This window comes from Fundulus heteroclitus, chromosome 21 (genome assembly GCF_011125445.2).
Source record: "Fundulus heteroclitus isolate FHET01 chromosome 21, MU-UCD_Fhet_4.1, whole genome shotgun sequence".
In the NCBI taxonomy this organism is placed as follows: domain Eukaryota; kingdom Metazoa; phylum Chordata; class Actinopteri; order Cyprinodontiformes; family Fundulidae; genus Fundulus; species Fundulus heteroclitus.
In genome coordinates, this window is record NC_046381.1 from 8,666,505 (window position 1) to 8,683,700 (window position 17,196).

Sequence of the window (17,196 nt, forward strand, 5' to 3'; positions counted from 1 at the left end):
TATTTGGACATTTAACAATGGCTTTGGTGCGAGTGTTTTGAAAAGTTAATCATCACCTGAAATGTCATTGCTTATTCTGCGCTCTATCTGGGAGAAGATATATGTCTCCCTCCAATTAATCCACCACTTAGAGCAAATTTAAGCATAAACACATGAGCTGGACTGTGGTATTAAATAGGAACTCAGGTTATTTTGTCTAAATAAAATGTTACATTTACACATCCATGCAGGTGGTTGTATGAGTAGAGATCCTAAGGTATGTTCCTATCATTTAAAAACAAGGTTTCTAGGCCCATAACACCACGATTTGTATGATAATAAAGAACAAAATTCAACAGCCATGGCAAAATCAAACAGCATAGTTCCCACTGAATGACGATTTCTTTGGTGGAAAGAAATTTCAGTGAACACTGATCATGGCAAGGTCTCTTGACTATTGTGGATTCTTCAAGGTAACCAGCACATTGTGCTTGGAAAGTGAAGTAGATGTTGAATTTTATTTTACTTAGCAGACAAAATTTGTGTCACAGCCACAGAGTTTGACTATAGGCTGATATCTTCTACCAAACTAATTTGCTTGGCAATAAATAAATAAATAAAGACTCATTAGCCAATTGAGATCTATCTATATTATTGGGATAACGATTCCTTAAGGATAGTAACAAAGATAATCTAGCCTGAGAAAAGTGAGGTTTAAATTAACCGGACAACAATGTGCTGAATGTATCTGACAACATAGCCACAGAGTTTCTTTTTATGTTTTGGCTTATCAGGGTTTCTCACGGAGAGCCCTGGTCCTAACTGAGAGCCAGAGACAGCTCGGCACTACAAGAAACCTCAGCCAACCCATCAGCCATTGATCCAAAGCTTGGTCAAATCTAAGTGGAGCTCCACAACCTCCAGGATCTGAAACGATAACTTTCAGCTCTATATTTACATATGCAAAAAAAAAAAACATCTAAATTTGTGTTTTCTGCATCAAAAGCTTTTTGCTTTGCTCATTTTACCCATGAAAAGAAATGAGACGTCATTGCTTGCCACAAGCTGGCAAACTGTCCCAAGTCATATCCCTCAGTATAAATATTCCTCCATTTTGAAGCACACATCACTAAAAGGACCTCCTGCAACTATTATAACAAGACTTTTCCATCTTCAGATGTGGGGTAGAGAAGAGAGGACAAACGAGGGAGACATAGGCATGAGAGTAAAATAAGCAGAGGGAAATATTTGGCTTAGAGCAGCCAGAGCTTCATCAAGGTTAATTGGTCTGTTGAGAGGACACGCTCATCTGGCTCATCAATCATCTGGGTCATTGTTTCCTAAAGTGTGTCTGCAAGCTTCAGCCCCCAAAACCCTTTTAATGACTGCTCTTGTCAAAGACACAATACCTCTGCTGGTTTCAGTCCATAAATCGAGCTGATGTCACTAAAGCTGACATCAACATTGATTAAAACTGAGCTGAGTCTAAAAGCAGTTACACGATGAAAACATTTTGGTTTTACGTAGCTCTTGAATGACTAGGTCTTATTTAATGCAATAATGATGGTACACAATTAGCAAACCTGATGCATTAATTTTAATATTTACCAACATAGATCACAGACAAATTTGGATCATATCACGGCAAAGGATTACAGTTCAGCTTTTAAAACCTAGAAATTTATAAAACTTAATCCTAATATAATCCAGACATATTTTTCACGTCTCTACAGGGTTTATCCATTTGTTCTGAATTCTTGCTAATTTAACCCATTAGAAAAGGGAATGAGGGGCTAGAAATTACCTAAATAAATTTAAAAAAGCAAAAATATAGACGGTTACAAGGGACAGAAAAGCAAAAATGACCACATCTTCAATAATTTCGCTCTCTACATGTAAGCTAACTTTAGCATTTAGCAATTCAACTGTAACTTTAAAAAAAGTCATAGCAAAAAAAAAAACTTTATATGGTAAAATGCTAAGTAAATGTGTGTTTGCTGAAGCACTGTTTTAGTTGAAGACAGAAATAAAAATAAGTGGTGAAATTGAATATTCACTTCTTGTTTGTGTACATGCTAGCTTTAGCATTTAGCAACTTATAGTAACTTTACAATGGCCACAGCAACGAACACTAATTTTATATGGAAAAAGGTTAAGTGAAACACAATTTTAGATGAAGACAGAAATAAAAATAGCGATAGTGAAATTGAAACTCCACTTATTCTTCTTTGTGAATTTCCTATCTTATAATTTAACTAACTTTATGCCAGCACAAAATACCTTTTTTTTTTTAGTACAGATGCTGTGAGCTGTAGAACTTTTGGAAAGTCACAAATAAATATTAATTAGTGACAAAAAAAGCTTTATTTATTGCTTACATACAAGATAGCATTGGCTCTGCAGCACAGCCAGCTGCTGCAAGAAGTTCAACAAATTCAAAATGCCCGTGAGTTGGTTTATTGATTCTCACCATGTGGCTACCTTTGTTTGCAGGGTAGTTAATGTTGTACGCCTAATGTAGTTGTCTAAATTAGTACGGCTGAACACTGCTTTGATACAGTTTATTATTAGACACCATAAAAAGTGATATTCTGACAATGTTCATAACACTCTAAAACTATGCACCACTGTACAGGAGGGGTTGTTTTTTTTTGTAATTTTTTTCTAAATGTCTGAGGAGTGTTACCTTTTCAACATGGCTAACCTTATACCTTACCTGGAAAACAATTTACGAAAATGTCAGATATTTTCCACTAGGATTTTTTTTAAACTTCAATAAAATATACAAACTTTAATTTGTGGCAAAATTAAACAAATTTGTTGATTTGAGTTTTTTTCTCTCTTTCAAGAGTAAGAAAAGAAAATGACCAGTCTGGAAATTGAACAAAAGTGAAATTGAGGCTATTTTCACAGAGGGGGAAAATGTGACCAAAATCTGGTCTTTTTGGCCATTTATGACACAAATCCGTCTTTTTCATCGCAGTGTGAACAGCCCAATTCTGATCTTTTCACACCAGAAAAATCTGATTTGTCCCACTTCCCTATATGGTACTTAACCAGATACTTATCAGATATTTTTCAAAGGGTCCACAGTCTGAACGGTCATATCGCTCTCTTCTGTCTTCTACGTCACTGTCCTGGCTCTCACTACACGTCCACACAGACTTTTCAACAGCAGTAGCAGTCACAGCTCCACAAACGGCCAATTTCAATGGCTGTCCTTTTTCCCCCTTACCTTCGTTCTGTTACTATATTGTCCGCTCACATTGCTCAACAACTTCATAATAACATGGAGTCGCCGATATTTACTATAACGTTGGTTTTTTTTAATGAAGCTTTGTTGAACACATACAGTAACAATTATATTCGGCATTACTTGCGTAAACTCTTGCCATATTCTGTGGGGAATAATGAAGGACATAGTTATTCTAGCAGAAATAGTGTTTAAGAAGTGCTTGCTTTTTTGTGTTGCTGTATTCTGTGGGGAATAATAAATGTGGGCACTATTATCCTAACAGAAACAGTGTTTGTGTTTTTATTTGTGTGTTGCCGATCTCTTCTGAACCTGAATAAAGATTTCATAAAACAACTCTGCACTTCTGTGTGACGCCTGCACATGACGGGTCACTTAGGGGTCTTGAACCGTTCAGACAGAAGTCTGATGGCGGTCGCACCATTAGTAGTATGAACGAACAGGCAAAAAAATATGATTTCTGCAACAACAAAAATCGGAATTGAGCATCAAGAGTGAGCAGTGTGAACGTAGCCTAAGTAAGTCCACTTAGAATTAGATTCAGATTTTTTATTAACTAAAAGACTGAACTCAATATATGAAATTTAAATGGTCATCAATAGCAAGCTAGAGAACTGAAAGTTTTTTTTCCCTGAAATTATTTATTCTAATTAACTCCAATAATTGACATTATGTTTTAATATTTAAAAGTACGTTATTTTAGGTTTTCGTAACCTTTTTTTGGTCATTTTTGAAGGAAAAAAAACAGCTATTATTCACACATGTAGAAAACATGGAGCAGTGGTGTACCTTCCCAAGGGCGCCGGCTTTTAAAAATTACTCCTAGAGCACATCAGTGCCTCATCCAGAAGGTTTCAACTCAACCCTGAACAACATCCAAAGCACTGCAGGCCTAACTTGTCTCAGTTTAAGTCAATGTTTTAACCAACAATAAGTAAGGGTACTAAGTATAAATGGCATCCATGGGTCAGTTCCAAAACACGGGTGACCAAAATCTTGATGAGCTCCAAAACTTGTGGCAAGATTTTTGCTGGTTTGAGACATGAAGGGAACTTTGTTTTCCAGTGTGCATCTTCCTACATTTAGTGTAAACCTGACAACATTTCAGGAACATCATATCTACAGTCCAACATGGTGGTGGTAGCATGATAGTCTGGTGCTGGGTTGCTGCTTTAGGACATGGAGGACTTGAAGTAATTTATGGAACCACGAATTCTGCTTTTTGCCAGAATATCCCAAAGAAGAACGTACAATTATCATTTCTGATGTTGAGATCAAGGACACTTGGTTTATGCAGCAGGACAATGATCCAAAGCACACCAGCAAGTCCACTTTTGCATGCCTATATAAGGAAGATTTTGGGGTATCCAAGTCAAAATTTGGACTGAAATCCATTTCAGATAGTGGGTTATAAACTTTAACAGGCGTTTACTGCTTGAAAACCCTCCGGTGTAACTGAATTAAAACAACTCTGCAAAGGAGAGCAAGCGAAAATTTGTCTGATAATAAACTAAGTTTGATGATCTGAAACATTAAGGTCTGACAAAAAGACAAAACAGAGAAAATGTAGAAGAAATGTGAGTTGAAAGAGAAAAAGTTTAAGCAGTTTGAAAGGAAAATTATTTTGGTGTAATGATTGATTTTCTTTTATTTTTTGTAAATTATTATTTTTAGCTGTTTTGACCTTGACTTTTTAACATTACATTGACTATCCATTTAATAAAATGGAAAATTTGCCAACTCAGCAATACAATAAAACTGTTTTAATAGCATCACCATAAAAAGTATCTATCCCAGGTGGACAATATTTTGTTTAAATTGACTAACAGAGATTAGGGGTCATGAGCACATAGCGCACAGAACGGCTGAAACACCCTAGATGTTTTGCAGGCAGATGTTGTGAAGTTTTTAACAGAAAAGCGACCAGGATTTTTATATCCGCACCCCCAAACAAACCTCTCTGCGCTCCATGTGCTGCTAGGAGGCTAATCATAACAGTTGTCTAACCTCTAACCACATGAGCAACACTGGACTTGACATTTCATGCTAGCTTTAAATGAATGGGCTGATTGTTCTGCCCGATTTCCAGGACTGGCTGTCAGCCGTGGCTCCATCTTCCACACTATACATCTGTCGTCTGGTGACCTTACAGGTTCAAATCCTTCCACGGACCAGCAGCAGCAGCAGCAGCAGCACGCATCCTGGAAGGATACTCCAGAGGACTCGTCATTTCCCACCCTCTCTTTCTCTCTTGGGGTCTCCAAATCCCAGTAAAGCAGTGTGCCTCTCTGCTAGCCAAAGGGCAGAGGGAAGCTGGCTGTTTTTCTGGCTTTTCTGCTTCGATTTCTATAATTTTTCATGCGAACGCGTGTGCGAGCTCCACATCCTCCCCTCCTGCTCCATTCATGCTGCTCCACTTCTCCCCAGCCATCTCCTGACAGATCCGAGGGGCTGGAAATAACCTTCACATGGCCAGCTCTAACCCAGCTATCTCTCACACGCTCAGACTGCCGCTGCCGCTGCCGCCGATCCATCCACGCCGACAGACACACACACACACACACACACACACATGCACGCACACACAGATGCATGCCAGAGCCCAGCTCTCCCCTTCACAGGAATGACAAGACAGCGCCACTCACCACTCCATGGACCAGGAACTCAAACAGTTTGCTCTTGGTGGCTTTCCTGGCTCCCCCCGCCGTCTCCTCCGTAGCCATTTGCTCAGTCCCCTCCGCTTCACCCAGCTACGTCTCCCCTCTCCTTCTTTTGTCTTTCCCTCTCCCTTCTCCCAGCCTCCTGTTCCCCTCCCCTGCTCCACTTTCCTTCTCTTTGTGCTCTCCTTTTCAGCACTGCCTGTCCCTGACTCTCCTTCTCGCTCGCTCTCCCTGTCTCTCCTCCCTCCCTCTCCCCTATCTTCTGAATGTCTCTCACTGTGTCTAGCTCACTTTTTTCTAGTTGGAGCTGCCTCTCAGGAGCCCAGCACAGTCGCTAGCTCGGAGGTGGAGTATGGTAGATGAGGAGGTGGAGATGGGTGCAGAAGCCATGCGGGGGTCTGGAAAGGGGGTTTCAGCCAGCCCACCCCTGCCTCCTTCCCCCCAGAGCAGTTGTTGCATTCCACTGGTAGATAAGGGCATGTGTTTGGACCAGGCTCTGTTTGCACAGGGGTCAGGGGTGGGTGGATTGGGGTTAGAGCCAGTAAGACACCCCCCCACCCCCCCATTACCCTCCCCTCCTCCCCGCCCCGCCCGCCCTACCACCCCACCAACCAAGTGACCACAGTCAGAGCTCCAAGTCCAGGCTCATTCTCAAAAAAGGACATCAGGGCTCTTAAAGGGGCCACGCCGCATATCATTAACGCACAGAGATGGCGTTACACGATGGAGTTGTGACGTTTTGGGGGGGGGGGGGGGGCACGAGTGGTTTGTCAAGCAGATAATGTGCTCTAGGGCCACTTCACAGGAGGAACGGAGAGAGGGGTCCACATGAAGAGCGCCTTCATTTCCTGTGTTTTTCTATTCAGGGTGCATGGGCAGGTTACACGCATTTCCTCCTCTTGCCTCATTAGTGTTTACCTTTCACCCAGTCACTCGCCCCGTGGACTGCATTCAGGCTACAAACGGCAAACAGAAAAACAAAAAAAAAAAAAAACAGGCTGACCCCCACAGAGAGGCGACCGTGAGGGCCCCTGACACGTGTAATTGCGCTCAATTCTGCTGCAATTTTCCTAAAAAGATGAAGAAGAAGATGAAGAACGCACACAGAGTCCCCCTTCAAGGACGGGAAAGCTAAAAAGAAAGAGACAGCTGAACGTTACACCCTGTAGAGTGTCGTCTTCCCGCTGAAATGACACGCAGGTCATTACTCTGACTGGAGCCACTCCATGCTAAGGATTACGACCCTCTCCAGCCTGTCCCAGCCCCTCGCGCTCGCACATCAGTGCTGAAATATTCATGAGGTTATTTGAATGACAAAGGGGAGGGGGGTATATGATGGCACTGTCACCGGTTTGGTTTCTTTTTTTTTTTTTCCATGGGTGGGGAGATGGCAACAGGAAGTCAAGAGAATCTGTCCACTCGTCAAATCCTCGTTGCCGTTTCATCTAATCCTGCTCGCATTTTGAACTTGTATACTTAAATAATTGCAAAATCAGTGTACATATCTTCGAGGTTTCGTATTTTCATGAAATCTAGGGATAAATAGTCAGAAAAATCATCAAGTCAAGATATAGCATTACACCCTTTCACACCTTAAAGTTTATTTGTTTCCAACCTGACTTCTCAGGGTATCAACCATGCCTACTTTGGGAATGTTTTCTACTCACTTTGACAACCAACAATTTTAAAAATCGCTCTCTACTGTAAAAGAATGAGGCTTTATCTGCTCCAGGCTAATTCATCCCTTCGCCTGTTTATACCGTACCCTCATTTCGTTCTGCAAACAAACCTAAATCACGATTTTTCCGATATAACTTGGTTCTGATTCCCATTTGGACCCATTGACTCCTGATCAAACCAAAAAAAAAAAAAAACAACAACTACTGGAGCTATAGACCCACATTTCCTCAAAGGATATTAGAAGTAAATTATAGAAAATAAATTAAATTGTTAGTTGTTCCACTGGTGAATACAAATTGGTACAAAACATCCAGCGTGAAAAAGTTTAGTGCAAAATGAAAAACATGACAAATGTACAAAATGTTATAGTGGCAAAATATCATTTGATATTTTCCAAAATGTCTTTTTATCTTGTTTCTGATCCCCGTTTGGACCAGACAACTAAATGAATGCAACATATGTTGACCCCAGATCAGGCATGGGCCTGCATGAGATTAGTTAAATTAGTTAAATCTTTATTACTCCCTTTGTTTAGAAAAAAAAGGAAAAAATTATTTAAACTGTAAAAAACATATACAAATATATAACCTATATAAATATACTGGTTTTAAAAGTTACAATATTGTCATAATAACATTTATTTTGAGTTTGATTCATACACAGCTGTGAAAAAGTAATATTTCTTAAGTTTAAGATTTTTTAAATTAATATCTTAATTAGATAAAGATAGCCAAAGTATATCCTAAATGCAGTTCCATTTATCAAGAGAAAAATGCTATGCAGACCAACCTGGTCCTATGTGAAAAGTAATTGCAACCCAAACTTGTTGTGTCACCCTCAATGGCAGCAACTACCATCAAATAATTGTGATAAATTGGCAACTAATCTTTTCAAACATTTTATTTGCGCCACACTGACGGGTTTTCAAACAGCCTCTCAACTGCCTTTATGTTTGGGCTTTGACTAGGCCACAACAAAACCTTAATTTTCTGAGCCATTAAGAGCAGGGATCGCTGTCTTGCTGCTATAACAGTTTCCTTCAGGATTTTCTGCCTTAGAGAACACTGGCAAGCTGCCCAGGCATTGATGCATCAAAGCTGCGCCCGACCATCACACTACCACCACCTGTACCAGACGTAACGAGTTATGCCTCGTCAGGCCACATAATATTTTCCCAAAAGCCTCAGAGATCATTAAAATGATTTTGGTAAATGGGCGATGGATGTTTGTGTTCTTTTGGGTCAGAAGCGGTTCTGGTCATTAACTCTCCCATAGAGGCCACCTTTGCCCAGTCTGTTTCCTATTATTGGATCAAGAACTTGGACCTTAACTTTGAGAATTGAGGCTTGTGGTGCTTTATATCCTGTTCTGGGTTCTGTTCTTGGATTGGGACCATTAAATATATATATATATATATATATATATATATATATATATATATATATATATATATATATATATATATATATATATATATATATATATATATATATATATATATATATATATATATATATATATATATATATATATATATATATTTAGGTTACTGCATCTTGTCAGACAGGCATTGTTTAAATTATTTCTCATTTCTTCAGGTCTTGCACTGATGAGACCTTGGTCTGAGTTGTAAAACTGGACCAGATGGGGTGTTAATCAAAGATAAGTCATGATTAGAACCAGAATGTGAGGCAGAAAATTACTTTAAATATCCAGTTGTCACAGCAGGGTCAGGCACAGTCAGTACAAAACAACCCAGGTACGAAATTACCAAAGCAACACAGGTACAGGGGCAATGGCACCTGAATTATTTCATTATCATGACCCACAAATGAAACAAAATCATATATTTTAAGAAAAAGCAGAACATATTTGATGAAAAACATGAGGAGGAAAGCTCTGACTTGTACTTCATATTGATGATCATGATGCATCATGACTCCTAGTTCTTTGAGTCAAATGTAGACCTGAAACCTAGGAAAAGTCAAGCTCATTGGAATTGTGAACAATTTAGCTAACTAAATTTATTTACTTTAACCTTCCAAATATTAGAATCAGTTCATTGATTTTCAAATGCTGGCTCTCCTATGTAGCTTTAATTTGCTTGATAGCAACACCTGCTGACCACATGAGAGTACTGCTGCTGTCCTCAAGTAATTTTAGAAGCCATTCGACAACCTTCACTGATTTCTTTTTACAGCACATCTGTAGTGTTTTCGATGCTGCTGACAATCTTCTTGAGATTCTTTCCCTCCAGAGTCAGCCTAGTTGTATTCAATATAAACCATGGGGACAGTTTTACATACGGTGCTCACATAATCACACAAGATTTGTGTTATAGCTTCCTACAAGGTCAAAAGGCTCGACCCGGAGAGACTGGCCCAGTGTTCTGTTTTTCTCCAGCAACGACACATGGGCGTTGACTGATAACAAAGAGCTCCAGCAGCAGTGGCGATGCATAAAGCCGAGCGAAGGAGGACCCCCCCTGCAGGACCCCCGCCGTCTCGCTCACCAAAGCCAGTCAGTCTCAGCAAATGGTAATGTCCCAGTGTGCAGCAGACAGGGAAGCAGAGGGGGGCTTGCAAGGGGTAAAAGAGATGCGGCAGTTATTACTAATGACCAACAGGGGGAGCAAAACGAGCAGGCAGGGATATGCAGACTGGAAGAGAATAGCCCAGAGGAAGTAAAACTGAGACAAGTGATTAAACTTGTTTTAAAATTATTTATATTACTATGTATATATACACTGTCATTATTTTACTGTTCATGTTTTTTTTTTAATTAACGCAAATTCATTAAAAAAAATGCTTTTGTTCCATCTTTTCAATTTGAATCGTGCACTTCCTTTTGTTGCCACTAGGCGGGGCCAAAGGGTTCAACACAGGCCTTTTTAATCTTTGGTTATGTTAAAACTGTCCCAAACCTCCATTTCCTTTCCAGCTTCACAAAATCACATATTTATCCATTTTCAAGACGCCTTCATGTTTTCATGCAACATGAACCTCCAAAAGTCAACAACATTAAGGCCAACAGTCATATCCACTGTAAACAAGGGAAGTTATACGTTGTCTTTTTGCTTTGAAGTGGAAAAATAAATAAAATAAGAAAGTTCATTTGAAAAATAAATATGAATCAAATAATAACTTTAGTAATAACAGCACAGGCATGTTAGGTGTTTATTATATATGAAAGCATAGTATAAAGGATAATGGAAAATATATATGATGGGTTGAATTTGGTCTACAGCAGCAAGTCATTTCATTGCATTTAATGTTTTGCACCAAAAAGGTTTTAAGGTAGCTTAGTAAGGTAGCTCTCAGGACATCATAATAGGAGCGTTTTCATGCATTTTTAGGTAAATGTAGAAATTAATCTTTGTGTTGGTTTTATTGTGCATTAGCAGGTAAAGTATTAAAAAATGTATGCCACTTCATGTTCTAGCAATCTTTACATTTATAGGGTTTTCTGGGGAGTGTAGGGGGTATACATATCCACATCTTTTATTTAATAAATAAATACATACATAAACGACATTCTCCCATGTATGGTTTTGTACACCCAAACTTACTTAAATAACCGCAGAATCCTGGTAAAAACCACACTGTTTACACCTTTGTAACTAAACTGAAGAGAAAATTTTTCTCGTTTTAACCAGTTATACAGGGTTTACAATTTGCTGTGCTTAGATCTAACTTTTAGGGGAGCCTGCAGACAACAAACCCACCTGGCAGCTGTGGGGACTAGTTTTTCACTGACTTGCATTGTAGGGGATAATAATTGGCAATATTAACTATTAAATATCAGCCAAATAGTTACTACTGGGCAAAATAAACAAAAAGTTAGTTATTTACCAACTTCCTGCAGTAACTAGCTGTACTGCAGTGCTAATGCTAGTTTGTAAAAAAAACAGAAAACGGACAGATGCTCAATGTTTTTTTAACACATCCGCTAATTATGTTATTCGCTAAAGCTTTTTTTATGTCGAAATAAGATGCTACATCTGTCAGACGCCACAAAAGGGGGGTAATAAAGCTGTCTGTTTCAATGCTAATGGGTGTTTTACTATTCAGTTTTCAGATTATTGGATATTTAAATCTTTCTTCTTTCAGATTTCTGGGTTCTGACTTGGAAAAACATAATTTTTGGGAAAATGAGAAAGGTGGGCAACTGGTGGACAAAAGCTGAAGAATCAGGCATAAAGAGATGGTACTTTACTGTGCCAACCTATTAATCCCTTAAACTTCTTTATATTTTGTCAAAACTACAAAAAAGTATATCATTTGGGATTTTATGTGACTGCATGTGAATGCATTAAGCTGAAAAGTAGCCAAGATGCCTATTGCAACTCTGGAGAAGGTGCAGGGATTTAAGGCTCAGGTTGGAGAATCAATTAAAAGGACAGCTGTTAACAATGCACTAAACAAAGCATTTTTTTTTAAAGAGTGACAAGAAGAAAGCAATTCTTGAAAGAAAACTGTGCCCTATGCCAATAGCCAAGGACACAGCAAGCATGTGGGAAAAGGAGTCCTGGTCAGCTTAACCCAAAATGTGACTAGCTGTCCTAAATGTACTTGGGTTGACGGTTCAGCTTTTAGCAAGAAAACGACTCTAAACATACAGCCAGAGCTTAACGGAGCTATAAGTAAGATATTTTCTCACGTGGAAAGTAACATTCCCTATAAACAATCGGTCCTCTCCCTCAACAAAGTCCTAGTCATTGTTTTCTCCTTTCAAACCTAGAGGTACGGCCCGGACCGGAACTACATTAGCTCAGAGTGTAGCCCGTGTTCACTTCCTGGTTCCTGAGCCAATCACATGAGACTTCCCAGGGTTCCCAAAACAGAGTGCAGCATTTGGCATTTTATCTTGACAAAAGACCAGCAGCCTGCCAACATGGAAGCCAGTAAGAGAAGCAGACCAGAAAGAGAAGAGAATAAACCATCATAGACCTGTCCTGTGGAAGTAAAATTCACAACAGCAACACACCGTTTAAAAACGGCATTTTAGATTGTTGTGATTGGAAAGTTGTTTTACCGATTTGAGCCACAAGGTGTCAGTATTACTTATAGCTCCTTTAAAGTGTAACTCACCCTGATATAAAGAGCATAACCACGCCTCCAGATAAATTCTTTAAAAACGCCACCAATGTAGGCAATGCCAAGAGACCCTGAGAGGCGGGGCTAAGTGTGAGGGACAGCAGTGGTAGTTAAGCATTGGTGTGGTCAGCAGTAACAAGCGCTAAACGTTATAGAGCAATGCTCACAATTCCAACCAGTTTGACTCGCTATGGAGGCGTGTGTCTGACTGAGATGCCTCAGACGTGGGGCTAAGATGCCAAAAGCATGATCTGTTTGAACCAATAGGAAAATTAAACTGCAATAGCTCAAAAAACCTTAAGAGGGCAGCATTGAGACATTTTGAGACAAATATTGCAGAACTAAACAAGTTAAAAAAAAAACTGTAAATACATAACAAAACGCGCAGTGACATTAAGGTAGCACCCTTAGGCCCAGTTTATCTGCAAAAAAAGTGTATTTTGAGGTGAGTTACACTTCAAAGGGTTCAAAACAAACCATTTTTATGGCTGACAATTGCCTGGTCAAAATCCAGACCTACATCCAATAGGGAATATGTTAAGATTTGGAAAGGGATGGTCACAGATGCTCTCTATCCAACTTGACTGAAAAAGGGCCCAATAGATTCTACTTTGGAGCATTACAGCCTTCGCCATAGTGCTCTGCTTGATTTATATATGCATATATATTATATTTCTTGATGTGCAGGGTGCAGGGGATTGGCTGTTTTAAACAGGATGAATGCAAATACATAGCACGTTTTTTTAAGTCTTTTACTTGAAAATCTTTTGAAAGCCGTGTACCAATGTCATGCCACTTCTAGATTATGCACATCTTATTGTTGGTCTATTTAAAAGAAAATAGAAGAGTCCTTTAAAATCTAACCAACACTGGACGGCATGTGTTACGAAAACATTGCTTTTTCAGACTTGAAAATCTCCAAACCAACAACGTTTGGCCAAAATTGATGTGTAAAATTAAAGTTTTGAAGAAACATCACAAGACCCAAATATGTTCCTTACACATCAGTAACTCTGAATTGGACTCAGGATTTCTGTGCAAAAACCCAGCACTGATAAACCTTGGACTGCTTTGATGGGTTTGAAAGAAAAAGGAAAAGAGTAACTCTGCAGCAAGTTTGTGTGGCCGTCTAATCTGCAGCGATCTGCCGCTTACGGAAAGGGGAAAAGCAGAAGGAGAGGAGTCAAATTTTATACGAGAGCTGGGGGATAACTTGCAGTTCCCAGTGGCAACGTTTACATACCAGAGACTGTGAACCTGCCCTTGTCAACATTATTGTCACAGACAGATGGGGTGCACTAGGGGGAATACGGACTGTACAGCGGGCATGGAGAAAATCTGATTCGCTCCCGCCACTGGGCCCCTCGCCTCTCTTTCTTCAGTTTAATGGCTGCAGACAAAACTCAGCTCAAGCTGCTTATAGGCCAGAGTTCTCGGCGAGCTGCTCAATGCCCCACGACCGCCTTCAAAGGGACTCCACAAAAGCACGACCTGCGCCTTCGCTGAGGGGGGGGGGGGGATTAAAAGGAGGGAAGAAGTACATTTCACTGCTGATTCCTCACAGCTAGGCATGTGCAGCGAAGAGGAACCTGCAGAGAAAGAGAGAAAAGTCTCCCATGATAACTGAAAATAAAGGCAGCATCTGCTGATATTCGGCCATCAAAGTGATTTCGGACATTTAGCCGTGAAGAAATAGATGAAAAGCAGCCGTGTCCCTCCTGGTTCTTTTAAGCAGCAAATGAGGATTTTTTTTTTTTTTTTTTTTTGGCGGGGGGGCTGAGCCTAGATTTTCAGGGTATCTTCGAACAAAGCATCTTTATCCAGCTCCTATAAAGAGGAACCACTGCAGGAGCAGATGGAAAGATGGGGAAACAGCAAAATAGACAAGTCTCCCCCTCCACGAGCGGCAAACGGCACACAGGGACGAGCCCCGGAGCATTACCTGCCTCCAGGCATTTCCTGTTTGCTGTAACCATGGCAGCGGGATAATCCGCTCAGCATTCAGAGCCGGCAGCCAATCGGGTGAGAGCAACGCCGACTTTGGTGATTTGAGAAGTGGAGCAGCAGCTGGCGGACTGAGACTGGGGTGATTTTCAGAGCGAAAACTGTGAAACCAGAAATTAAGCACGCTGTGGAGAGAAAAACACTTTCTGGTCGCAACACATCCAAGGTGCTTCTCCTTTCCCTCGTTCCTTCCTACTCTTCATCCCAGATCGGTGCTAGGCCTGGCCTTTCCAGCACCTCTCTGTCTGTGGGGGGGACGGCAGACGACAGAACGAGGACAGGGCCGGCCCGACTGGGACCATAATGAGTCGGGGATAAAAGCGAAGAGAGGAACATGCAGAGCTAACAAGCCAATTTTCCACCAAAACGTTCAGACTCACAGCTTGATTTCTAAGTGCCGACCTGCTGTCCTGTAAAACCGGATAAGTTAGCTCAACCAGAGGAAAACCAATGCTTTAAATCACGGTTTATTTACTAAAGAAAATTAAGCACCACTAAATGTTAGGTTAGCAAAAATACAATTTAATTATCACATATTTTAATTTGTTAATATGGGGGATTAGGTTAGTCCTCTTTTTTTCAATTCTGTTAACTACGAATGCGGTAATCTGTTCCCAAGTATCCCAATCATGGCTTAATAGCCTTGACTTCCAATCCCAGGTTTTAATGTACTGACATTGATTTTATATCAATAGTGTTCATAGTGTTAGAGGTTTCTGCACAATTATTTTAATAACACAGCATGTTTCCTTTTGAACAGCTCATAAAACTGTTATGGCAGGACATCTTATTTCATCCATCGAAGCTGGGTTTTCCCAAATAATGCAAGTGTTTCTCACCTTTGATACTGACAGTTTTAGCATGAATGAGATCATGGGTAAGCAAATAGCATTTAATGTAAACAGAAAATTAGAAACAGACTTGTTTTCCTCTATAGAAAGCTGAACGTAAGATAATCGGACAAGTTTCGTAGAGTCTCAATACGGACCTTTTCTTGCTGTCAACATCAATCTAAGATAGTCCTAATGCCAAAAAGCATTTAAAAAAGTCTTTTTTTGTGTTTTCACAAATATAATAAAGGTACATTAAATCCCAAATTGTGTTTTAAAATATCTATTTTCAGTGTAGAACTATTGAGCTCAGGTCTGACTGGTCTAAACATTTAAAGCAGCACCATATAAGTTATGACACCAGGTTTTAGCTTAATTTGAGATGTATTAAATGATTTTTCAGGTCAATATACACCACTTGGCGCGTATATACAAACACTCTCCTATGTAACTTGAGAGGGCTGGATCCATCACTGAATGGGTCATGTGACCTAGAGTGCTGCTTTACTGCAGTCTGAGCTCACCTTTAAAAAGGTACATAGCCACAATATTTGACTTTTTATTTATTTATACGTCAGTAGCTCACTCTGGTTGCCTACAAAGTTTTTATGAAAGATTATCACGTCCCACTGGTGTATTAGTTATTTTTGGTGTTTTATGCTTTGTTTTTGCTAAATTTGTTAGTAAATAAAGCCTTTAGAGGAAGTCCAACACTGCACATGCGCAGCAGGGGACAAAACAAGGATGCAGCTAACAGCTATTAGCATCTCTCGCCGAAACAATGAAGAAAGTTCCAAGATGCAGTGAAAACAAATGCAAAAAAAAATAAAATATATGATTCAAAGAGGGGAAAAGACTGGAATGTCGCTGGGAATGCAGTATGAATGTTGGTGTTCACTGTAGCGGATGTTAAACCTGCTGATTGGGCAGATGTGACGGCAGAGTTGATTGACATGAGTAAATGTTCTGACATGAGGCTGTTAAGGTTGCTGTTAGATCGCTTTATTTAATTAATAACGGTTGGTCTCTGATGACACCGAGCTGCCGCTTTACTGCGAGGCATTTCAGAGGGTCAGACTCGATCCGACATTATTTACAAGTGATTTATCATTTAAGCAAACTGCATTAATTTCAATTCAATTCAATTTATTTATATAGCGCCAAATCATGAAACATGTCATCTCAAGGCACTTTACAAAGTCAAGTTCAATCATATTATACAGATTGGGTCAGATTATACAGATTGGTCAAAAATGTCCTATATAAGGGAACCAGTTGATTGCATCAAAGTCCCGACAAGCAGCATTCACTCCTGAAGAAGCGTAGAGCCACAGGAAGAGTCGTCTGCATTGTCCATGGCTTTGCAGCAATCCCTCATACTGAGCAAGCATGAAGCGACAGTGGGAAGAAAAACTCCCCATTAACGGGAAGGAAAACCTCCGGCAGAACCGGGCTCAGTATGAATATCTGCATCTGCCTCGACCGACTGGGGGTTACAGAAGACAGCTCTGCGATACTGTCAGTAAACAGCGCCATGTCTATTTATATCTACTAATCGCGCCCGGAGCTGGAGTCTATCTAGCGTCAAATAAGACTATCAAAACAATATCAAGATGGAGGCTTGGTGTATATAGCCTTATTCTAAACAGTTTTGGTCTTTTTATACGCATATAACGTGGCTATATACATTTAAA

The 17,196-nt window shown here is 39.9% G+C and overlaps 1 protein-coding gene across 6 annotated transcripts in view; it reads right to left on the minus strand.

Moving 5' to 3' along the window:
* The window catches only part of LOC105915822 (SWI/SNF-related matrix-associated actin-dependent regulator of chromatin subfamily D member 3), a 76,082-nt gene that overhangs the window by 44,587 nt on the left and 14,299 nt on the right, over window positions 1-17,196 (minus strand). The window contains exon 1 of one of the 6 annotated variants that reach the window (XM_021309276.2): window positions 5,878-6,303. The exons of 1 other annotated variant lie outside the window; for it this stretch is intronic. In XM_021309276.2, coding sequence (XP_021164951.2) covers window positions 5,878-5,955 — 78 coding nt within the window. In that variant the 5' untranslated portion in view covers window positions 5,956-6,303. Of the gene's footprint in view, window positions 1-5,877; window positions 6,304-17,196 lie in introns of those variants that run through there. 4 more of the 6 variants (XM_021309275.2, XM_012850052.3, XM_012850051.3 and 1 more) reach the window with 4 other exon arrangements.